We start from the raw sequence: 20,971 nt of genomic DNA, 5'->3' as shown, positions 1-20,971 counted from the left end.
GACAAGACAAACATCACACATGGCCTAGAAAAATGAAACCACAAGCATGACAATCACATGAGCAACTTTAACGAACATCACTGATATCACGCGCCGAAGCCTTCCTAAAGTACATTCGTAAGCACTTTTTTTTTGACAACCACGACGCGAGCATGATGCCTTTGCTAATCGGATGGCATGGGCTCGTTTTGGGGTAATGGAAACGAAGTGCTCTGGTATGAAAAAAAAAGAAGTCTAATTCAAAGCCTAGTACAGAAATATGCTTCGTTTTCAGAGGATCACAGAGAGAAGGAAATGAAACAATGGCTTCCAAAATAGTCTCATTTCATTTGGGGTTTCACATTTCATAAACGACAATCACGCAAATACTCCAAAGCGCGATACACCATTTCATTTTTATAGTACATTTGAAATGCACCTGTCAGAAGGCTGACCTATTTCGAATGTATAGATGAACGTTTCAAACAAATGTGCTTCCCTCAAATAACCAAAAAATGTCTAAGTTTGAAACCCCTATTATAAATGCAAGAGATTCGCTCAAGATCCAACTCCCACAGACCCATAATGCCCAAAAGCGTGCCTGCGACTAGTCGGACGCTGAGAGGATGCAGCACAATATAGACCTCAATGTATTGTCCATTCATGGGTATATCAGATCGCTGCCGTCCAACGAAAGTCTTCAAGCGGCAAACCGTCCATCGCATACATGAGTGATCCGGGAAGTGTGCTCATGCCTCCGAGTGCTGTTCCTTCGGAAGATCAGGCAATGATATCCAGGAAACGCAAGTTTGCAGCAATTGCAGCACTAACAAAGCGTCTTGCCGCTTCCGTGGAAAATAATACTAATGCTTATGATGCAGTCTTGGGCAAACTAGAAGAAGCCATCGTTGAAGCAAAAGACAATGCTTGCATCAGAGATCTCGTGAAGGGTATGCATAAGAGTAGTCCGGAAGCTGCTTAGAGGGCGAAAGAAAATAGTAGAGGTTTATTCTAGTTTGTATTTCCCCATTAGTAATAAAAGACATGTACGCGAATCCAATCAGACATGAAAGCAATGCATAAGTTTGTATACGTAGAATAGGTCTATGACACTTTTTTTTTTTAAAAAAAAAAAAAAAAAAAAAAAAAAAAAAGCCGTTTGTGTAGATGGATAAAGTCCATGCCTCGTTGCCTTTTGATTGAAAAGCTTTTCAGGTGTGTCTTTTTTTTTAAGAGTGAAAAGTATTTTATGAACTAGTTGCACCAGCAATTTTGGTGTTAGGGGGTACTATTCCAAACTTGTAGTGAACGTCTAGAAGGATTTTAAGCGCGTTCTTGGATTGCAAGTAGCTCAGGTCATCCGGATGCGTAGAGTCAACCCGCGTCAGAGCTTGCTGTGTCGCCTCCTTCTCTCCACCAAAGGGGAATGCACGTTGAAGGACTTCATAGACCATCAAGGTGGTACCAAACTGAGGTGACGAGCGAAAGATTCGTGCAGGCCCTCCTTTAAAGAAAGCACGGAAGCCTTCTTCTCTGAAAATCTTGCGCGCTGCATCCATTATACCATTGTATGTGCTTTGGCCCTTCTTGGCCTCGACTTGCAAGCGCGTTTTGATGACATCCGCTGGCGTTGTGAAGTAAGCAGCAGGCATACCAGCAACAGCGCCTGATGTTAACAACTCTCCAATTGACAGACGGTGATCAGGCCCTTCTTTGAAGACGTCTTTCTTCAAGTGAGCATACACGGGGAAATAAATTGCAGAGAAAGGAATGTCACGGAGCAAGCAAGCGCTGGCGCCTTTGTAAAGTCCTACAAGGCCTAGTGTTCGTACAATGGTGATGGCACCAGGTCGAGGGGTACCAAGATCCATAGACTTAACCATCTCACCTGCAACCTGCAGACGGATTTTGACAATCTCCAACGGATTTGTGAACACCACTTGTGAACCTCCTGCAACACCTCCAGCAATCAGCTCATCCGTAAATGAAATCTTTCCATCCTTGTCTGAAAGAAATTTTCGCACAAGATCGTTCATTGTAAGCTTAATGGCCTTTTCTGGAGCCACACCCTATAATTTTCAATAATCCAAAAAAATGCGAGTAATGAGACGAAATCCGGCTTATTCATGATTGTGTAAAAGTAAAAAAAAAAAAAAAAAAAAAAAAAAAAAACTTACAACTAATTGTGGCCCAAGACCACGGTACAATCCCAGAACGCCTTCATTTTTGATGACTTTCTTGAAGCAATCAATACTGTTCTTATACAAAAGTTCGCCAACAACCTTAGATCGCTGGTTCTGCATTCGTGTTTTTACGAGATCGATGGGGTAAACCACGGTTGCCCCTACAGCACCACTGATAGATCCAAGCAAAAATGCATCTAGAATTAGAGTAACAAAATAAAATAAGTTAAGGACCTGATGGACAAAGTAAGTCAAGATATGGTTCTTGAATAGCAATAACGAAGTTAACACATACAAGAGCCTAGAAGGATTTCGTGAATAGCGCCGTGTTTAGGTTCTGGGATGGAAGGATGGGTAACAGGAAGTGCGTGTTCCCATTTTGCCTCCAATAAGCGGAAAAAGTCCCTGAGCGTCAATTTGCCTGAAGGGTTTTCTAGCCCTGCAAAATGAAAGATGATGTCGGCTTCCATAGGTGTAAACAGTGAGAAGCGCGTCTCTTTTGAGGCGGTATTCAGAAAATCAGCTTTAGTGATAGTGCCGTCTTTACTATTCTCGATCGCCTTGCGGACCACGCGCTCAACCATGTCCATTTCACGAATTACATTGTAAAAGGCCATGACGTTTGCAAACGACACCTTGTTCCCTGAGTAAAGATTGCATAAGGTTGGAAGGTTATCGAGAACATGTTCTGAGAGTTTGTGGCCAGCGATGTCGATCACCACTTTCTTGAATTGATCGGGTGTGATATAGCCAGTCTCTTCATTGTCGTAGTATCGGAATTCCTGGCGTAGACGTTCTGCTTGAAGGCCCTTTAAGAGTTGCGTAAACTCCTTGTACGGCATATCATGTGGGCTGTCTTTGCTTCCTGCATAGAGCCGGAGCCATTCGCAATCGAAATCAAAAGGAATCGCATCCTTTCCAATATTGGCAGTTAAGATTTGCTTGAACTGATCTCGTGTGATGGCACCGGTACCCGCAGTATCAAAAAGTCGAAAGGCGATTTCGTATTCTGCATCCGGTAGAGATAATAAGTTTTCAAATACAACACTTTTTTTTTTTTTTTTTTTTTTTTTTTTAAACAAGATAAAGCGTGTGAGAAGTCGTTTTAGTGACCATCATGTTAAAGTAGTAGTGGATATACGATATGATGACAGAGTCGGACAATGATTTCCATCACATAATGCTATTATTCCTCTTTTTCCCTCAGTTCGTCATTGTCAAGCGCGACTGCAGTGAGTACCGTAGACAGTTTAGTTTGATTTGCTCTCTCAAGTTACAAAAGAAGGCCTTTCTGGTGCTGCTACACGCTCTGTCGTACATGCAAGGTTGTTTGGCTCGTTTCCTGTTTCCTTTCTCCGTTGTAGTTCTTTTTTTTTTTTTTTTTTTTTTTTTTTTAGCTGCTTGGTGTTCATGCGAAGACAGGTTAATGTCAAACTTAATAAGCGATGGAAGGGTCCTGTTTACTCTGAGCCTTTAAATAATGCAGTAGTTCTCTTGGTTGATCATGACGTGTCCGCTGATGCCATTGATAAAGATGCCGAGAAACTTACAAATCTGACAAAGATAGGAGACCATGTCTAGATTGATCTGCCACATTGAACAGGACGGCATATTGCGATCGTTGCAACCGCTTGTAATCTTCGCCCGGGGCGATAGCGTTGACAAAATCATCGCTGGTCATGAATTTTTCGCCATTCTTTTCAACAGACGCAAACCGATTAAAGATGCGCTTGTAACGCTCAATGGATTCTTCGTTCGAGCTGCTTGACGACATAATCGACGAGACCATGGCTGAATGGTTTATATGAGCCTAATGTGATTGCTTGTATAATATCGATGGATTTAATAAATGGTGGATAATATAGCACAAGCTTTGTGATTCTAAAGGCTAGATACTGATCGCAAAAGAGTAAATTTTCCCATAGCTCTGAATTCTATCAGCGTTACTGTTATATCCATTCAGCCTCTTAATGCAAAAGCAGACATGAGTAGTATGAAATAAGTCTTTTTTTTTTTTTCTTTAGTTTGATGATGTATGCTGAATCTCATTCAACTACAATAGCTTGGTGAAAATGTTGAATGAAATTGAGGGTCATGTCAGAATTCACATTGATTTTGTTCATATTTCAAAAAAGATCCTGAAAGTCTTCCCCAGATGTGACACCAAAAGTTCTAGGTTATTAATAGCATGTCCTTACCAGGTTACAGGGAGGAAGAAAAAAGAGAGTGAAGAAGTAGTCGAAAAGAGGCGAGACAGAGTAAAGAAAGAATGGTGAAGTGCATGTGGGTAAAGTATTTTTACATTTTTAGACTATTTGTGCCCTTCACGTCTCGTTCCTGACCTCAATATTTCTATTTTTCAGGTCCCATCGATTGGACTTTCCAAGCCTATTCACTGGCGGCATCCTGACACAATGTCTGAGATACCCACATATCCAGGTAGCTGTATACTCCTGATGTGTGTCATTGATATCTAGAAAGACAAGCTGTAGGATTGGAAAAGCGCAAAGAAAAGAAAAAAGAAAAGAGGTATCGACTTGTATGTGGCGTTAAAACTGTAACATTGGAGAGCATCTGACTAGCCCATGACCTCGTTAGTAAGATGATAAAGAACACTCGAAGATCTAGTCGGTATCGGGACTTTACGATCTTCACCCGTGTCTTCTATGGTTCTTTGACGATGCGCTGGTTACACACACAGCACTTTGCACGTGCGCAATACATAGCACGTGTGGTATCCAATATGATCGTATAAACTACAGCGCGAACCTTCTCTACTCAGTTGTTTATGTATTTTTTTTTCGTGTTGAGCTTTTTCTGTCTAATCTTCATCATCTTTTTTTTTTTTTTACTTTTTATACTTTGACCCTCTACATCCCCATCATCCATCTTTCTCCTCTCATCCAACACTACATTATAATTCATCATGCGTGAGATTGTGCACTTGCAAACCGGTCAATGCGGTAACCAAATTGGAGGCAAGTTCTGGGAGGTTATCAGTGAAGAACATGGCATCGACCCCAGTGGTGTCTACAACGGCGACTCTGACCTTCAACTCGAGCGCATCAATGTCTACTACAACGAGGCTACTGGTGGAAAGTACGTCCCCCGTGCTGTTCTCGTCGACTTGGAGCCCGGTACCATCGATGCCGTCCGTGCCGGTCCCTTTGGTCAGCTTTTCCGCCCCGATAACTACATTTTTGGTCAGAGTGGTGCAGGTAACAACTGGGCCAAGGGTCACTATACAGAGGGTGCCGAGCTAGTTGACTCAGTCCTTGATGTTGTCCGCAAGGAGGCTGAATCTTGCGACTGCCTGCAGGGTTTCCAAATCACACACTCTCTTGGAGGTGGCACTGGTGCCGGTATGGGTACCCTTCTGATCTCGAAGATTCGTGAGGAGTACCCTGATCGCATGATGTGCACATTCTCAGTCATGCCTTCACCTAAGGTAAATGATTCCTCATTTCAAATTTCTTTGTGGACGCTCTAGACAATCGCCCGATCATTTTGCATCCTTTCATTCTTCTATTAGTTTTTTTTTTTTTTTTTTTTTTTACTTGATTGGGTTTATTTCGGCGTGTATGCTTTTAGTTTTTTATGGTTAACCTGTCTCCTGATTTGCATGATATTCAAACCCCTGGACACCCAATAGTAACAGAGTGGGAAGTCTTTTTTTTATATCTTACTTTATACGAGTTTGATGTGTGATTGCCTTTACTTCTTATTTTTGTCTCCGACTTGGTAAACGATATTTTTTTTTAGGTGGGAGATTAGGGGAGGGAAGGGAGGGATGCAGTTGAGAGCTTCTAAAGTTGGAGAGTGACTCTAGAAGCTTATTGGGTATTGCTATTTTATTTTTTTTGGAGATGGACCATTCAACTTTTGAGGACTTTAGTGGCTAGAAACTTGTCCTTTTTCGTCCTGCATGTAAAGCAACATAGTCATAGATGGTGCTCTACTACATTGCATTAGTCGTTAGTTGCTTTAACTTGGTGTTACCTATGCTCTTATTAAGAGAATGAGTCCAAGTATCCCGCTAGTTAACTTGAGGAGGGTGAACCCTATTTGGCACCTGGTGCTCTAATCTTTGTATTGGTTATTTGGTTATCTTTTATTTTATTTTTCTTTGTACAGTTGCCATGTATCTTCTAATACTCATCAGATGTAGTGGGACAACCAGATTCCACGCCAACTCAAACTAAAAATGTATGTCGTAATTATTCACATTTTCTAGGTTTCTGACACAGTCGTCGAGCCCTACAACGCCACCCTGTCTGTCCACCAGTTGGTTGAGAACTCTGACGAGACATTCTGTATCGATAACGAAGCTTTGTATGATATCTGCTTCCGCACTCTCAAACTCACTGCTCCCAGCTATGGCGATCTCAACCATTTGGTCTCTGTTGTCATGAGTGGTATCACCACCTCTCTCCGCTTCCCTGGTCAGCTCAATGCTGATTTGAGAAAGCTGGCTGTCAACCTGGGTAAGTATCATGCTTTAATTATTGCAAACACAAAGTAATGAGGATCTACAGGGCATCGATGAGGCCCCAATGGCAAGGAATAAGAATATGGGGAGAAATTACTAATAGTGACTGGCTTAAACTGTTGTCTAACTGAAATACTTAGTCCCCTTCCCTCGTCTGCACTTCTTCATGGTTGGCTTCGCCCCCTTGACTGCCAATAACTCGCAGTCATTCCGTGCCTTGACTGTTCCCGAATTGACCCAGCAGATGTTCGATGCCAAGAACATGATGGCTGCCTCTGACCCCCGCCACGGACGTTATTTGACCGTTGCTGCCATGTTCCGTGGACGTATGTCGACCAAGGAAGTTGATGAACAGATGCTTAACGTCCAGTCCAAGAATAGCTCATACTTTGTTGAGTGGATCCCTAATAATGTCAAGACCGCTGTCTGCGACATTCCTCCTCGTGGTCTCAAGATGTCGGTAACCTTCATTGGTAACTCTACTGCCATTCAGGAGTTGTTCAAGCGTATTTCCGAGCAGTTCACTGCCATGTTCCGTCGCAAGGCTTTCTTGCATTGGTACACTGGCGAGGGCATGGACGAGATGGAATTTACTGAAGCTGGTACGTTACTCAAAACGGTTTTATACGTAACACAAACATAAACATAAAAAATGTGGAAGGAACATCAATCAATGTATTAATTCTTTTTCTTCTTTAATGTGATTAAATAGAATCTAACATGAATGACTTGGTCTCTGAGTACCAGCAGTACCAGGACGCCACTGTCGAAGATGATGATGTCGAGTATGAGGATGACATTGCCCAAGATATGGATATCTAAAGCACTAGATTCTTTTAAAGTACTTTTCCTTTTTTTCTTTTCCTTTTTCTACGCCTAATTGAAGTTCAACACAGATTTTTATATCCTTCTATCATCCCTTCTCGTAAGAGAATTAAGCAAAGAAACTAAAACAGAAGCAGATGATGAAAAAAAGATGATACTGCATGTCAACCACATGCTTGTTTGTTTGTTTGTTTGTTTGTTTGGTTAAGAGACATGTTTCTACAAAAAAGAAAAAACGTTGCACCATTCAGGGACTGGTCCATCTTTTTTTTTTTTATAATTAGAGCTCTTTTTTGAGCTGCAGGTGCCTAAAAAAAACTTTTATTAGAAGTGCATGATTATGGTGAATAGAATATACTTTGTTTATAAATTATACGGATCGGATATCATTAAGAAACGGGGGCAAAAAGGATATAACAATTTCTCCCTGTCTACTTGCGCTTAGGAGAAAGACCAGCTTGCATTGCCTCCAACTCAGCTTCCAGGGCTTTGATGTGTGAGTGTTCGGCCTCTAAATCCTTGTTGAGGCGGTCACGCTCAGCAATGAGCTGTTGTTCCCACGAACGGAACCGATTTTCCTCCAGACGGACTTGTTCTGTGAACCGCTTACGGAGGGCCTCCTCCTCCTCTTTCCACTTAGGATTGGTCACAGTCTTGGCCCTAAAAAAAAAAATTAGTCTTTTTCTTTTTTCTCGACACTTCATCCAAGCAAAAGATAATGAAAAAGAAAGAAAAAAAAAAAATAGAAATAATGATCATACTTTGGCTCTCCAATTTTACGAGTTTCCATCTGAGTATTACGATAATTCTCATAGTGAACCTCCTCGGTCGAACTAATTAGATCCAACATGTTAGTACGGATAAGTAGCTGTCGCAACTTTTTAAAATCGCAGTGGTCCTCATTCTCGACTATTGAGTGAAGGAATATTAAAGGTATGATATTAGGATCAGAAAATATGCGAGACAATCTGCCTTCCCCCTGGTATATCCATAAATCATACCTTCTGCAACTCCCCAAGAGTACTGACGACCCTTTACAGTACGACCATCCATAGTGACAACGTCTTCAGTACTACCAATGATGGAAAAAGGCAGAGCAGCCTACAAAACGACAGGACATATTCTGAGGTTAGTCAGCAATACAACTATTTTTTTTCACTGTAATATAAGTGGTTCACGTTGAGCTCAACTCCTAAATACCATAATGCTCATGTTGCGCTTGGTGCTGGCCTCATCATCGCTCTCGAGAGGGAAGGTGTAGCAAGAAATGTTTTGAGCAGCGATGACCTCCAAGATCTAAATGATAAGAAAGACATTAACAGTGTCTAGTAAATACTCTCAGTTCTAAACTGAACAAAGGTATATCATCTAGAAAGAACACAATATCGTACCCGTTTCTTGAACTTGTGCAAGTCAGTAGGTGTCAAGGTATCGGCTTTGGCAATGACAGGGATGAGATTGACACGTGTTCCCAGACGCTTCATTATTTCAATGTCTAAAGGTTTCAAGGTATGTCCGGTGGGTCGAATGAAGTATAGACAGCAATGAACACGCATGTCGCTCAGCTCATGACGCTTGGGCTGCTGTTCCTGGCGCATGTATGACTCGTGTTGATCATCAATAAAATCTACAATAGGCATCCAGCTATCACGATTGTTGGTATAGTCTCCAAATCCTGGAGTGTCGATTACAGACAATTTGACATTGAACTGCTTCTCTTCCAGCTCTAATATAACAGTAGAAAATGCAAATGTCATGAGTATTACTTGCCTATTTTTGTTATTGTTGTTGCTTATTATCATTATAGGAAGCACGATAATGGATTATTGGCTCCAAACATCTTCTAGTGCATATTGTCTTTTTGCTCTACTTTGTCAGCCAGTGCCGTTTTTGCAGTAGTAGATTTGAGTAGAGCCAGTGACAACCAACAAGAGATTTTTTTTTTCCTCTTTGTGAGCCATCACTGAAATATAAAAATAGAGGATTTAACAAATTTGAACAGGTGCACCAAGTAAAAAAGGACTAATAAAAAATGCTCTTCAAGAAACTAAAAAAGAATAAAAATCCAAAAGCAAAAAAACAAGGTCCACAGGAACGCGTCAACGTATACTGTAGTAAGAGGAGAGGAGCCTTTTTTTTTCTTTGGAGGGGAAGAGTATCAAACCCGACTGATGCCAATTAAAGTCGAGCTGTGTCCTGTGTTTTGCAATGCCCCCGTCGATGCTTTTGATCCTGAAGTCAAACTCAAATTTCAAGCAAAAAAAAAAAAAGAAAAAAAAAAAGACTATTTACCAGCACGAATGATCTCAATCTCGACAGTCTTTTCAGTCGACTTGTTGAAACGACGCTTATAGGTCTTGGGAGTTTTAATTGTGGTGGTGAAAAGAGTATTGATAAAAGTAGTTTTACCAAGACCAGACTCTCCTAAGAATCAGATTAGAAGGCCACAACAGCTTATTAGAGAACTGATGTATATCATAGTCACCGCCCTTGATAACAGCAAACAAGTTTTATCATTGTTATCTTGACATGTACCGCAAACCATCAAGGTGAAGCTGGCACCATTCTTGGCGACAATTTTATGACGTTGGTTGGGGAGGTTGGCAATGCCGATACCGGTTCCGATCTGGACTGGTGCCATGTTTTGTTTCAAGTACTGAGATATGTGTGTATGGAGATGTGGAAATGTGAAAGTTGTAGGCGAGTTTTGTAATTCAAGACGATGGAAGAGAAGATTAAAAAAAAAAAGAATGGAAAAGGGATGCAAAAAAAAAAAAGAAGAAAGAAAGAAAGATGCACCATGTGGGTAGAATGCAGACCTGCTCTTTGGCTCAATGCTCAAATGCAAGCATTTACAGAAAGGAAAATGCATTAATGAGACATAATTAAACTACGCTTTCTCCAATAGCAAACACGTTAAATCGTATTCAAGATAAGCAGTTTGGCTTGATTACTGATCCCGCGGCAAACAGGGGAATTTTGTTTTGTATACTTGTAAATCTATACTTGATTATGATCATTTTCATACCAACCCGCAAGACGTGAGATCAGTCATGGCTGGCTAGTCTATGGACAGCAGGGAGGGCCATCATGATGCCTGTGACCGAAGGAGAAAACAACCAGAACAGAGGTACCTGTAAAGTCTCCTCTAGTTCAGAAACAGATTCCAGTAAGAGAAATGTAGTAAAAACATATATATACATGAATGTATTTATGTATTTATAATGTTCTGTCGATCTGGAAGTGGACTTAGGCTTTTTCATGTAGTTTCAAGGCTATGGTTTATTTCAAAAAGATTTTTTTTCTTTACTTTATTGGGGATTTGATTACTGTACAAGCAGAAAAAAAAAAGAATGAGCTGGCAAAAATATTATTTTACGATAAAGAAAAAAGAATCTGCCCGAGGGGAGAGAATGCATTTTTTTTAAAGCTCGTCGTGCGAAGGCATCTCCTCACTAGGAGGAGTGCCGGAGCCGCCGGAGGAGCCGTAGAGCTTAGAGGTGATGGGGTTAACAATGGCCTCAATCTCCTCCTTCTTCTCATCAAGCTCCTCCTTAGTGGCAGAGGCACCCTCGGACTCAAGCCACGAGATCTTGGTGGCAATGGCATCCAAGATGGTCTTCTTATCATCAGCGTCAATCTTAGCTCCCAACTGAGAGTCATCAGTGACCTGGTTCTTGACAGAGTAAAGGTAGTTCTCGAGAACGTTCTTGGCTTCAACACGTTCCTTGATTGCCTGATCCTCGCTGGCAAACTGCTCAGCCTCCTTGATCATGCGTTCAATTTCCTCGTCAGAAAGGCGGCCCTTGTCGTTAGTGATGGTGATGCTCTCAGTCTTGCCAGTGCCCTTGTCAGAGGCAGAGACACGCAAGATACCGTTGGCATCAATCTCAAAAGTGACCTCGATCTGAGGAACACCACGAGGAGCTGGGGGAATGTTGGTCAGCTCAAACTTGCCGAGCTGGTTATTGTCCTTAGTCATACCACGCTCTCCCTCAAAGACCTGAATCAAAACAGTCTGCTGATTGTCGGCGGCGGTAGAGAAAATTTGAGACTTCTTGGTAGGGATACCAGTGTTGCGGGGAATAAGCTTGGTCATAACACCTCCAGTGGTTTCAATTCCGAGGGTCAACGGGTTGACATCCAAAAGAAGGACGGAATCAGCGGCAGACTCACCAGAGAGGACACCACCCTGAACAGCGGCACCATAAGCGACAGCTTCATCAGGATTAATACCCTTGGATGCCTTCTTACCACCAAAGAAGTCCTCAATAAGAGAGATGACCTTGGGGATACGAGTAGAACCACCAACGAGGACAATGTCATGAATATCGCTCTTTTCGAGGCCGGCATCCTTGAGGACTTGCTCGACAGGCTTGATTGTGTTCTTGAACAAATCCATGTTGAGCTCCTCAAACTTGGCGCGGGTCAAGGTCTCGGAAAAGTCATTACCTTCATGGAAAGAATCAATCTCAATACGGACAGACATCTGGGAAGAAAGAGTGCGCTTGGCCTTCTCAACCTCACGCTTGAGCTTGCCCATGGTCTTGAGATCCTTGGTGATATCCTTGCCGTTCTTCTTCTTGTATTGCTTGACAAAGTGATCAATAACACGCTGGTCGAAATCCTCTCCTCCCAAGTGAGTGTCACCAGACGTGGCGAGAACTTCAAAGACACCGTCGTCGATCGACAAAAGAGAGACATCAAAAGTACCACCACCAAGATCATAGACGAGAATAGTGCGCTCACCATCCTTCTTGTCCAAACCGTAAGCGATTGCGGCGGCGGTGGGTTCGTTGACAATACGGAGGACGTTCAAGCCAGCAATAGCACCGGCATCCTTAGTAGCCTGACGCTGAGCGTCGTTGAAGTAGGCGGGGACAGTGACGACGGCGTGGGTAACCTTCTTGGAAAGGAAGGCTTCGGCAATCTCCTTCATCTTGCCCAAAACCATAGCGGAAATCTCCTCAGGCGTGAAGGTCTTTGGCTCTCCTTTGACCTCGACCTGGATGACAGGAGCGCCACCTTTGCTCTTGACTTTGAATGGGAAGTGCTTAATATCATTCTGGACATCCTTATCATCGAAACGGCGACCAATCAGACGTTTGGCATCAAAAATTGTGTTGGTGGGGTTGGCAGCGTACTGATTCTTGGCGGCATCTCCGACAAGACGCTCGTCCTCAGTGAATGCGACATAGGAGGGAGTGATACGATGACCTTGATCATTGGCGATAATTTCAACGCGTCCATTCTTGTAGACGCCGACACAGGAGTAGGTGGTTCCAAGATCTATTTGGTTAATTATAAAAAACAAGCGACAGGCAAAAACAAGAGAGGCGGTTGTTAGTGATGAATTTTCGATTCAAGGAAGGGGGAGATTGAAAATGAACGCAATCGAGGCATTTGCAGAATAGTTGCTCTGCGCTCTTTAACCCACTCCATAGCCACTGAGTATCAGATCATAGTAAAAAAGGGAAAAATATGTAACTGATCTTGCTGCTACTGCTCCTATGAGAAGGGCTTCTCCACGAATCTGTCCTCGATATTATTGCGGTAGTTGATCGCCTTCATTTTTCTTTCTTTATAATACACGCTGGATCTGTTCAAGACAGCTTTGTACAGACTTTTTTTGCATGATCACACGGGTAAAAGTGTGTGAGAGATAGTATATTGACTTACCGATACCAATGACAGTGCCATAGGACTCGCGGGTCTCGTCAGCATCGGCTTTGACGGTCGTAATAGCGACCATGCAGACCAATGCCACAGTGACCAGAGCGAGAACGCTCTTGATGAACTTTGACATGAGTTGGAGTCGTAAGAGATGAGGATGGAAGATGAGGTGAAGAAAGGAGGGAAAGAACAGAAGTGGTGGAGACTGATGATGAGGAAAAAAAAAAAAGAAAGAAAGAAAAAGAGAGAGAAGGGAGAATATATATAGGCTGGTTTGTTGTAACCAGAGAAGGAAGAAAGCCAGGCTTTGCCAGCAAACAAAGCGCGTTTAAGCTTTTTTGTACGTGCTCTGGGACACAGAAGGCCATAGAACACAGTCCAATACAGAAATAAATTCAAGAAACAGGGAGACCTGATATGGCAACACCTGATTGGCTACTACATAGCACTGTTGACGTGTCAACATGCAATTTATCACTGCAAAGAAAGCCTCCAGAATGTTACACGTATCCAACCTTGAAAGAAAATAAAAAAAAAATAAAGCATCCAATGGCAATACTGCGATCTGGGGGACAATTTTCGCTCAAGTAAAAAAAGAAAGTCACCAATGATCATGCTCCAACAAACCAACTTAATGCTGATCCGTGAAATAGCTTGGATCGAAAGGGCTCTTCTAAAGGCGAAGCATATCTCCTCTTTTACGATGAAATGGGATGCAGATACAATTTCATTTTACATGTACTAATGTCACATTTCTTGTCCTTTAGACAAGGTTTTCTCCATTACATCTTGGAAAGCTGCTGAAAGCTGAAGGATCAGAAAAAGCAAAGCTAGCAAAATGACACACGTTCATGTAGAGTTGTCCCTATGGCTGGATGTTGATTTTCATTTGTATTTCAATCCCCGAAGCCTGTCACCAAATATACATATATATATACAAATGCAAATATACAGTAATAGAGATGATCAGACTGCATTTATTTTGGCGAATAGGAAAAAAAATAAAGAACTAATTACAACCGCCATGCAATGATACTATGAACATGAAACTAATGATTAAAATTCTAATAGGCCGCTGTTTAATCAACCTCCTCCATCTCGGAAGCCTCTACAACATCTTGAGACTCAAGAGCTGGCATATCTGCAGTAGAAGCCTCTTCCTCATCATCATCAATAGCCAAGCCCAGCTTGATCATTCGGTTGATTCTGTCTGCAAAGACATCAGTCTTATCGATACTGAAGCCAGAAACAATGAGGGCAACATCGTACATCAACAAGGTTAAATCCTTGACGGTCTTGTCATTCTTGTCGGCATCGACTTTGGCCTTAAGAGTCTTAATAATCGAATTCTTGGGATTCAGCTCCAAAGACTTCTTGGAAGCCATATAGGAAGACATAGAGGAGTCACGGAGAGCTTGGGCCTTCATGATACGCTCCATGTTTGAGGACCAACCGAAAGCACCAGTGACGAGAACGCAAGGTGATTCAGAGATGCGGTTGGAAATCAAGACCTTCTCAACTCTGTCACCCAAGATCTCCTTGATTTGTGTGCAGAGACCTTCGTACGACTTCTCTTCGGCTTCGCGAGCCTTCTTCTCCTCCTCATCCTCCTCAAGCTCAAGTCCTTCCTTAGTGACAGAAACCAGCTTCTTGCCATCGTATTCCTTAAGTTGGGTTACAGCGTACTCATCAATAGGGTCGACCATGAAGAGGACCTCAAAGCCTTTCTTTTTCAAGACCTCAATGAAAGGTGAGTTCTCAACAGCAGTGCGAGACTCACCAGTGATGTAGTAAATATTCTTCTGCTTCTCGGGCATGCGAGTGACATAGTCCTTGAGTGATGTCATCTCGTCGCTCGACTTTGTGGAGTGATAACGGAGCAAATCAGCGAGCTTAGCACGGTTCTGAGAGTCCTCATGGATGCCCAACTTGATGTTCTTAGAGAAGGCTTCGTAGAATTTAGCAAACTGCTCCTTATCCTCAGCAATCTCAGCAAACATCTCGAGACATTTCTTAACAAGATTCTTGCGGATGACCTTGAGAATCTTGTTCTGCTGAAGCATCTCACGGGAAATATTCAGGGGCAGATCCTCAGAGTCCACGATACCCTTAATAAAGTTCAGCCACTCAGGGATAAGGTCCTCGCAATCATCCATAATGAAGACACGGCGGACGTACAGCTTAATGTTGTTGCGCTTCTTCTTGGTCTCGAACATGTCAAAAGGAGCACGGCTGGGGACGAACAAAATGGCACGGAACTCGAGCTGACCTTCAATGGCAAAGTGCTTGACAGCCATATGATCGGCCCAGTCATTTGTTAATGACTTGTAGAAGGTGGCATACTCCTCGTTGGTGATATCCTCGGGATTGCGGGTCCAGAGGGGTTTGGTCTTGTTGAGCTCCTCATTCTCAATCTTCTTCTCCTTGATAGTCTTCTTCTTCTTTTCCTTCTTCTCATCTTCGTCTTCAATCTCCTCGATTTTAGAATCGCTCTCCTTGACCTCCTCTTCTTCATCGTCCTCAACCTCCTTCTCGGTTTCCTTCTCAACAGCAAGTTGAATTGGATATCCGATAAACTCGGAGTGTTTCTTGATAATCTCTTTAATCCTCTTCTCCTCGAGGTACTCGAGCTGATCCTCCTTCATGAAGAGACGCATCTCTGTACCGCGACCAAGAGGAGGATTGACAGTGTCACGGGTGATGGTGAAGGAACCGCCGGCAGCCGACTCCCAAATGTATTGCTCGTCATCATTATGCTTCGAGATGACCTGGACCTTCTCAGCCACCAAGTAGGCTGAGTAGAAACCGACACCGAACTGACCAATCATGGAGATATCGGCACCACTGCTAAGGGCCTCCATGAAAGCCTTAGTACCAGACTTGGCGATAGTACCAAGGTTGTTGACGAGATCAGCCTTGGTCATACCAATACCAGTATCGCGGATCGAGAGGATCTTGTTCTCCTTGTCAGGAGTGATGCGAATGAAAAGCTCCTTCTCTGAATCAAGCTTGGAAGGGTCAGTCAAGGCTTCATAGCGGATCTTATCGAGGGCATCGGATGCGTTCGAGACCAGCTCACGCAGAAAGACCTCCTTGTTCGAGTAGAAAGTGTTGATGATCAGGCTCATCAACTGAGAGATCTCAGCCTATATAATTTAACAAGCGAAAAGTAATGGTCTGGATCAATAATCACATCATTGCTTTTTACTGTTATCGAGCACTCAAGGGCTTGAGGCCAATGGTAAATAAGGAGGTGGGTGTCCTACCTGGAATGAAAATGTTTCGGTCGACATGGTTATATATATGAAAGTTGACTGTGTTGTTTATGGGTGTGAATTGAGCAGAAATGATTCCTTTTCACTTTCAAAGTGGAATGAGAGCGTGAGAGATGAGTGGGGTGTAATGCAGTCTGTCTGCGAGAAAAGGTAGGGAAAAGAAAGGAAAGAAAAGTGATGAAAAAAGAGAAGTGAAGAAAAGCTATTTATCTATTCCCAGCAGTTGAAGTGTCAGAATTTATGAGTGGGCGAAGACACTTTTTTTTCGATCTCCTTCTAAAACATTGGTCTCTCTGTCCACAAAATTCTACATTCTTTTTTCTGTTGTTTTCGATTGTGTTCCATCAAGTTTCCATTATGTTCTGTTGCGCTCCCCCTTGATGCACGCTTGCCTTATTTTCTTTTAGTGCACAGCCTTTTTTCCTTTCTTTTCCTTATAGTCCTCAGCACGGCCTGATTGGTCAGGAGAATTCATCCTGTTGTCTCAACATCTTACAAGCCTGGAATAATAATAAATTGTGTTTATATTTTTTTACAAAAGGAGAGTGGGATGCTATTTGTCTAGTTCTGGATGAGGTCGGGGGAGATCGTAAATTTGGCACCTGTTCCACGCTTCACATCGTCCAATGAAACATCCGCCATCAACTCGGTCAATACAAGGTTGCCATCCTTGACATCAAACACACACAGGTCTGTGATAATTCTATCAACACAACCAACGCCAGTCAGAGGTAATGTACATTCTTCTAGGATCTTATGCTTGCCGCCCTTTGCCAGATGCTCCATCGTCACGACAACACGGGTACCGGGACTGGCGACTAGATCCATGGCCCCTCCCATTCCTTTGACCATCTTTCGGGGGATGATCCAGTTGGCCAAATCACCCTTGGCCGACACCTGCAATGCTCCCAAAATAGTCAAATCTACGTGTGATCCTCTAATCATTGCAAACGAATCATCACTTGAGAAGAGTGAGGCGCCAGGTAGAAGTGTGATAGTTTCCTTTCCAGCGTTGATCAGATCAGGATCCTGTTCACCAGGCTTGGGGAAGGGACCAAAACCAAGGATACCGTTCTCGCTTTGCAAGTGGACAGCAACGCCCTTCTTGAGGTAGTTGGACGCAAGCATGGGCATACCAATACCCAAGTTGACATACATGCCGTTCTTGAACTCCTTAGCGGCACGGCGAACGATCTTCTCACGACGACGAGCAGCTTCATCCCTTTCATCAACCACAGGAGAGGTATTGGTAACGCCGACAGGTTTGTCCTCAGTCAAGGTGAGACGTTCAATCCTCTTTTCATAGTTCTTACCCTGGATGATGCGCTTTACGAAGATGCCAGGCAAGTGAATGTCCTCGGGTCTGAGAGAACCAACGGGAACGATTTCCTCGACCTAGTTTGATAACCAACAGGAAAGGCCATTCTCATCTGTTATAATTTGCTCAGCTTGCGTCGTCCTTCGTAAAGTTCATATTGTACCATCTACTCTGACCGTTTTTTTTTTTTTTTTTTTTTTTTTTTTTTACCTCGGCAATGCAATTCTTGGAACCCTTCGCCATGACCGGATTGAAGTTCATAGCAGATCCCTTAAAGATTAGGTTTCCATAGGCATCACCCTTCCAGGCTTTGACCAATGAGTAGTCTCCAACGATGGCCTCTTCCATAATATACTTGCGGCCATTAAATTCGCGCACTTCTCTAGGCTTGCTGCGGATCAAAGGCTTGCCATCCGGACTATACTTGATTGTGAGCTCACCAGTTTGAACTATTAGAGTCCCAATCCCGTAAGTTAGAATAAAGAGAACAGATAGATGAGTTATTGAAGCAAGTCTGATGAATAAAGCCATTATCATTTCTCATGAATCTCAGTGCAGTCAAGTGAAGGTAAAGAGAGAGATTGTGTTCTCATGCTGCAGTGCCCCGACCGAGCAAAGATAGAACGCTATACATCTAAAACCCTAAAGTGATGATTGACCTTGTGTGCATACCTTCAGTTCCATAAGCAGTAGGAGTGAAGAAAGCTGGGATACCAGCACCGCCAGCACGAACACGCTCTGCTAGAGTACCCTGAGGAGTCAACTCAACCTCGAGCTCTCCAGAGAGGTACTGGCGCTCAAACTCCTTGTTCTCGCCTACATAACTGCTGATCATGCGTTTGATCTATACGAAGATATGATTGAACAAGACAGAATACGGAGTACAGATATGCTGTTAGATTATTTCACTTTACAGAGACATTTACATCGTTTTCACATTCCACATTACGAGACTGTTGTGGGGAAAAGTAGTAGCTGAAATATTTATACGAGTTCATACCTGTTTGGTACGCAGGAGCTGTCCCAATCCAAAATCATCCACGCCAGCATTGTTAGAAACTACAATCAAGTCCTTACAGTCTGAAGCACGCTTCTTCAATGCTGCGATCAAATTCTCTGGAATACCGCAGAGTCCGAATCCTCCAACCATCAGAGTCGAACCTGAAGGGATATCCTTGACAGCTTCCTCCGCTGAAGGATAAACTTTGCTCAAGTTCTCGACCAGCTCATCATCAGCAGCTGCCTGCTTATAGACGGGGCGGAATATAGAGAATTGGCGGCCGATTGTGGTAGTGAAGGCAGTAATGGTCACCTTCTAAACTCAATAAAAAAAAAAATAAAAAATAAAAAAATAAAAAAAAAAAACGTCAGCGTGGTGCACGAAAGGTGTAACATGAGGAATATGAGAAGTGTAGGAAAAAACGACATCTTCATGGGCCAATGTTGAATGAGTTATTTTCAGTGTCAATTGTGCTCTGTTGTTGACAATGTAGGTTGATGAGGAAGATGAGGGTTTTCCACAGACGCCGTGTTGTCCCTTACTTTTCTGTTTCCAAAAGAAAAGACTTTTCGAAACAAGTTACAGAATGTGGATATCTGACCCGTGGGAATAAACATGTAACAAACGTTAAAGGAGAAAATTTAATGAATACCTTTGCAACACCACGGCGTGCTTGTTGAAGAACAATAGTCAAGGTCATGGGCACAGAAGGGGAGGGAGGAGGTATTAGAGCGAACAAGAGTAGGGAATAGGGAGTGAAAAGAAGTGATGGACAAGTGCAAGCAAAGAAAAAGGTTTAAATAGTAAATAGGTATGGATGTGGAGTCGTGTCTGTTCTCTGGAGAAATATGCGCTCGTGAGCAATTGTTTTGTTTTTTCCTTCCGCAGGGCCCACATAAACCCCTTATGGATTTTCTCCTCTTTCCCTTCGCATCCACTTTCATTGAATCAGAAAGGGCGACAGACAAACAGAAATGGAAACTAAAATAAGCATTTATAAGCCTTTTGAAAGTTTGTTCTTGAAGGACCTGTGTACATGTACAAATGTTTTATCTTCGGAAGCGCCCTTTCTAGAATAACAGCAACGCTAGACCGAGATCTTGACTATTGAGTAACTACCTGTCGAACACAATTGATTCGCCCATCCATCCATCTGCCCACTCAATTTTGATGCCATATCAATAGTTGCTCATTAATAAAAACATATAGCAACGATTTATTATCGATTAAACTCGAGTATAGATGCAAAAATAGTATTTTCCCACGTTGTTCACTCTATCTTGACTATAATTGATCACAGATGGCCAATGTTCATCATCATCATTATCGTCAATTTTTTTTTTTTTTTTTTTTTTTTGTTTGCTAGTTCTTTTTGAGGTTAATAATTACAACTATTGATACAGGAATAGGAATGAGCAACAATCACTGAGCAAAAAAAAAAAAAAGAAAAGGAGATGGGATAAAAAAAAAGAAGCAATAGTAATAGAAAACATTGTAATATTGTGTTCTCTAGATGGCCATGGCTGGAGATTCCTGTTGCTGTTGCTGATCCAGCATCATGGAAGGATGTTGCTGCTGCTTCGCCCGACGATTCAGTAATGTAGCATGGTTGATATTTAACTCAAACCCAGCTCGACGGCGACGGGTTGTCGATGTCGTCGAGGCCGAGCTTGCGGTTGAAGTTGAGGTCGAGTTACTAATAGTAGGATGCGGTTTTGATCCACTTGGCCCAACTTGGTTATTGCCACGTACGGCGTGTGGTTGCTGTTGAGCTGGTATCGAGTGTCCTGCCTGTTGCTGTTGCTTCAAATACTTTTGGTGATGTTCCGCTGCAATTTCACCTTGTGCCTTCTGATATTCTTGCTGTTGTTGTTGGAGTAGCAATTTCAGTTCTTGAGCTTTTTGTTCATCCACTCTTTCCTTGACATTCGATTCTTCTTGAACATTATTAATATCGATCTGAGCGTTATTCAATTTCGAAATGACTGCCTCATCATCGCTCGAGATCGAGCCAGTTGTATCAGAATATGATGACCGCTCCTCCTCTTCATCCTCCTCATTTCAACTGGGACATGAATGCCTGACGCTGACGGCTCGTTGTGTTGAGGGCATCAACAGGATGAAGATTTGAGAATTGCGGTGCGTGGCGACGACGTGACTCTTCTTCCATACGGTGAACAGCATTAGAGACATCAAAGACTTCCTTGAGGCCGATTCCAGGCGAAAGAG

General features: G+C 42.7%; 6 protein-coding genes across 6 annotated transcripts; 1 reads left to right on the top strand and 5 right to left on the bottom strand.

The window, feature by feature from the left end:
• Window positions 1-1,133: 1,133 nt before the first annotated feature.
• On the bottom strand, window positions 1,134-4,179 carry BCR41DRAFT_352830 (mitochondrial carrier domain-containing protein). Its single transcript, XM_022024020.1, has 4 exons — window positions 3,713-4,179; window positions 2,458-3,209; window positions 2,157-2,359; window positions 1,134-2,048 (listed from the first exon to the last, which is right to left on the bottom strand). The coding sequence occupies exons 1-4, from the start codon at window positions 3,949-3,951 to the stop codon at window positions 1,227-1,229; spliced, it is 2,016 nt and encodes a 671-aa protein (XP_021881556.1). The 5' UTR covers window positions 3,952-4,179; the 3' UTR covers window positions 1,134-1,226.
• An 820-nt stretch (window positions 4,180-4,999) lies between these two features.
• BCR41DRAFT_352826 (beta-tubulin) lies at window positions 5,000-7,648 on the top strand. Its single transcript, XM_022024019.1, has 4 exons — window positions 5,000-5,610; window positions 6,397-6,646; window positions 6,792-7,253; window positions 7,364-7,648. The coding sequence occupies exons 1-4, from the start codon at window positions 5,089-5,091 to the stop codon at window positions 7,471-7,473; spliced, it is 1,344 nt and encodes a 447-aa protein (XP_021881555.1). The 5' UTR covers window positions 5,000-5,088; the 3' UTR covers window positions 7,474-7,648.
• Window positions 7,649-7,779: 131 nt separating this feature from the next.
• BCR41DRAFT_352825 (septin) lies at window positions 7,780-10,245 on the bottom strand. The gene is made up of 7 exons (XM_022024018.1): window positions 10,012-10,245; window positions 9,769-9,900; window positions 8,868-9,202; window positions 8,677-8,772; window positions 8,478-8,577; window positions 8,238-8,385; window positions 7,780-8,136 (listed from the first exon to the last, which is right to left on the bottom strand). The coding sequence occupies exons 1-7, from the start codon at window positions 10,115-10,117 to the stop codon at window positions 7,908-7,910; spliced, it is 1,146 nt and encodes a 381-aa protein (XP_021881554.1). The 5' UTR covers window positions 10,118-10,245; the 3' UTR covers window positions 7,780-7,907.
• A 493-nt stretch (window positions 10,246-10,738) lies between these two features.
• Window positions 10,739-13,377, bottom strand: BCR41DRAFT_352824 (DnaK-type molecular chaperone bipA). The gene is made up of 2 exons (XM_022024017.1): window positions 13,156-13,377; window positions 10,739-12,765 (listed from the first exon to the last, which is right to left on the bottom strand). Exons 1-2 carry the CDS (start codon window positions 13,280-13,282, stop codon window positions 10,901-10,903), a joined length of 1,992 nt encoding a protein of 663 aa, XP_021881553.1. The 5' UTR covers window positions 13,283-13,377; the 3' UTR covers window positions 10,739-10,900.
• A 3,547-nt stretch (window positions 13,378-16,924) lies between these two features.
• On the bottom strand, window positions 16,925-19,492 carry BCR41DRAFT_322099 (3-oxoacid CoA transferase 1). The gene is made up of 5 exons (XM_022021463.1): window positions 19,285-19,492; window positions 18,743-19,057; window positions 18,415-18,586; window positions 17,953-18,191; window positions 16,925-17,819 (listed from the first exon to the last, which is right to left on the bottom strand). Exons 1-5 carry the CDS (start codon window positions 19,357-19,359, stop codon window positions 16,986-16,988), a joined length of 1,635 nt encoding a protein of 544 aa, XP_021881552.1. The 5' UTR covers window positions 19,360-19,492; the 3' UTR covers window positions 16,925-16,985.
• A 759-nt stretch (window positions 19,493-20,251) lies between these two features.
• On the bottom strand, window positions 20,252-20,912 carry BCR41DRAFT_395898 (hypothetical protein; the record flags this gene model as incomplete). Its single annotated transcript, XM_022028763.1, has 2 exons — window positions 20,252-20,741; window positions 20,815-20,912. 2 exons carry the CDS (start codon window positions 20,910-20,912, stop codon window positions 20,252-20,254), a joined length of 588 nt encoding a protein of 195 aa, XP_021881551.1.
• Window positions 20,913-20,971: the final 59 nt, after the last annotated feature.

The sequence above is a fragment of the Lobosporangium transversale genome (assembly GCF_002105155.1).
Source record: "Lobosporangium transversale strain NRRL 3116 chromosome Unknown BCR41scaffold_17, whole genome shotgun sequence".
NCBI classification, from domain to species: domain Eukaryota; kingdom Fungi; phylum Mortierellomycota; class Mortierellomycetes; order Mortierellales; family Mortierellaceae; genus Lobosporangium; species Lobosporangium transversale.
This window is presented reverse-complemented; position numbering and strand designations above follow the sequence as displayed.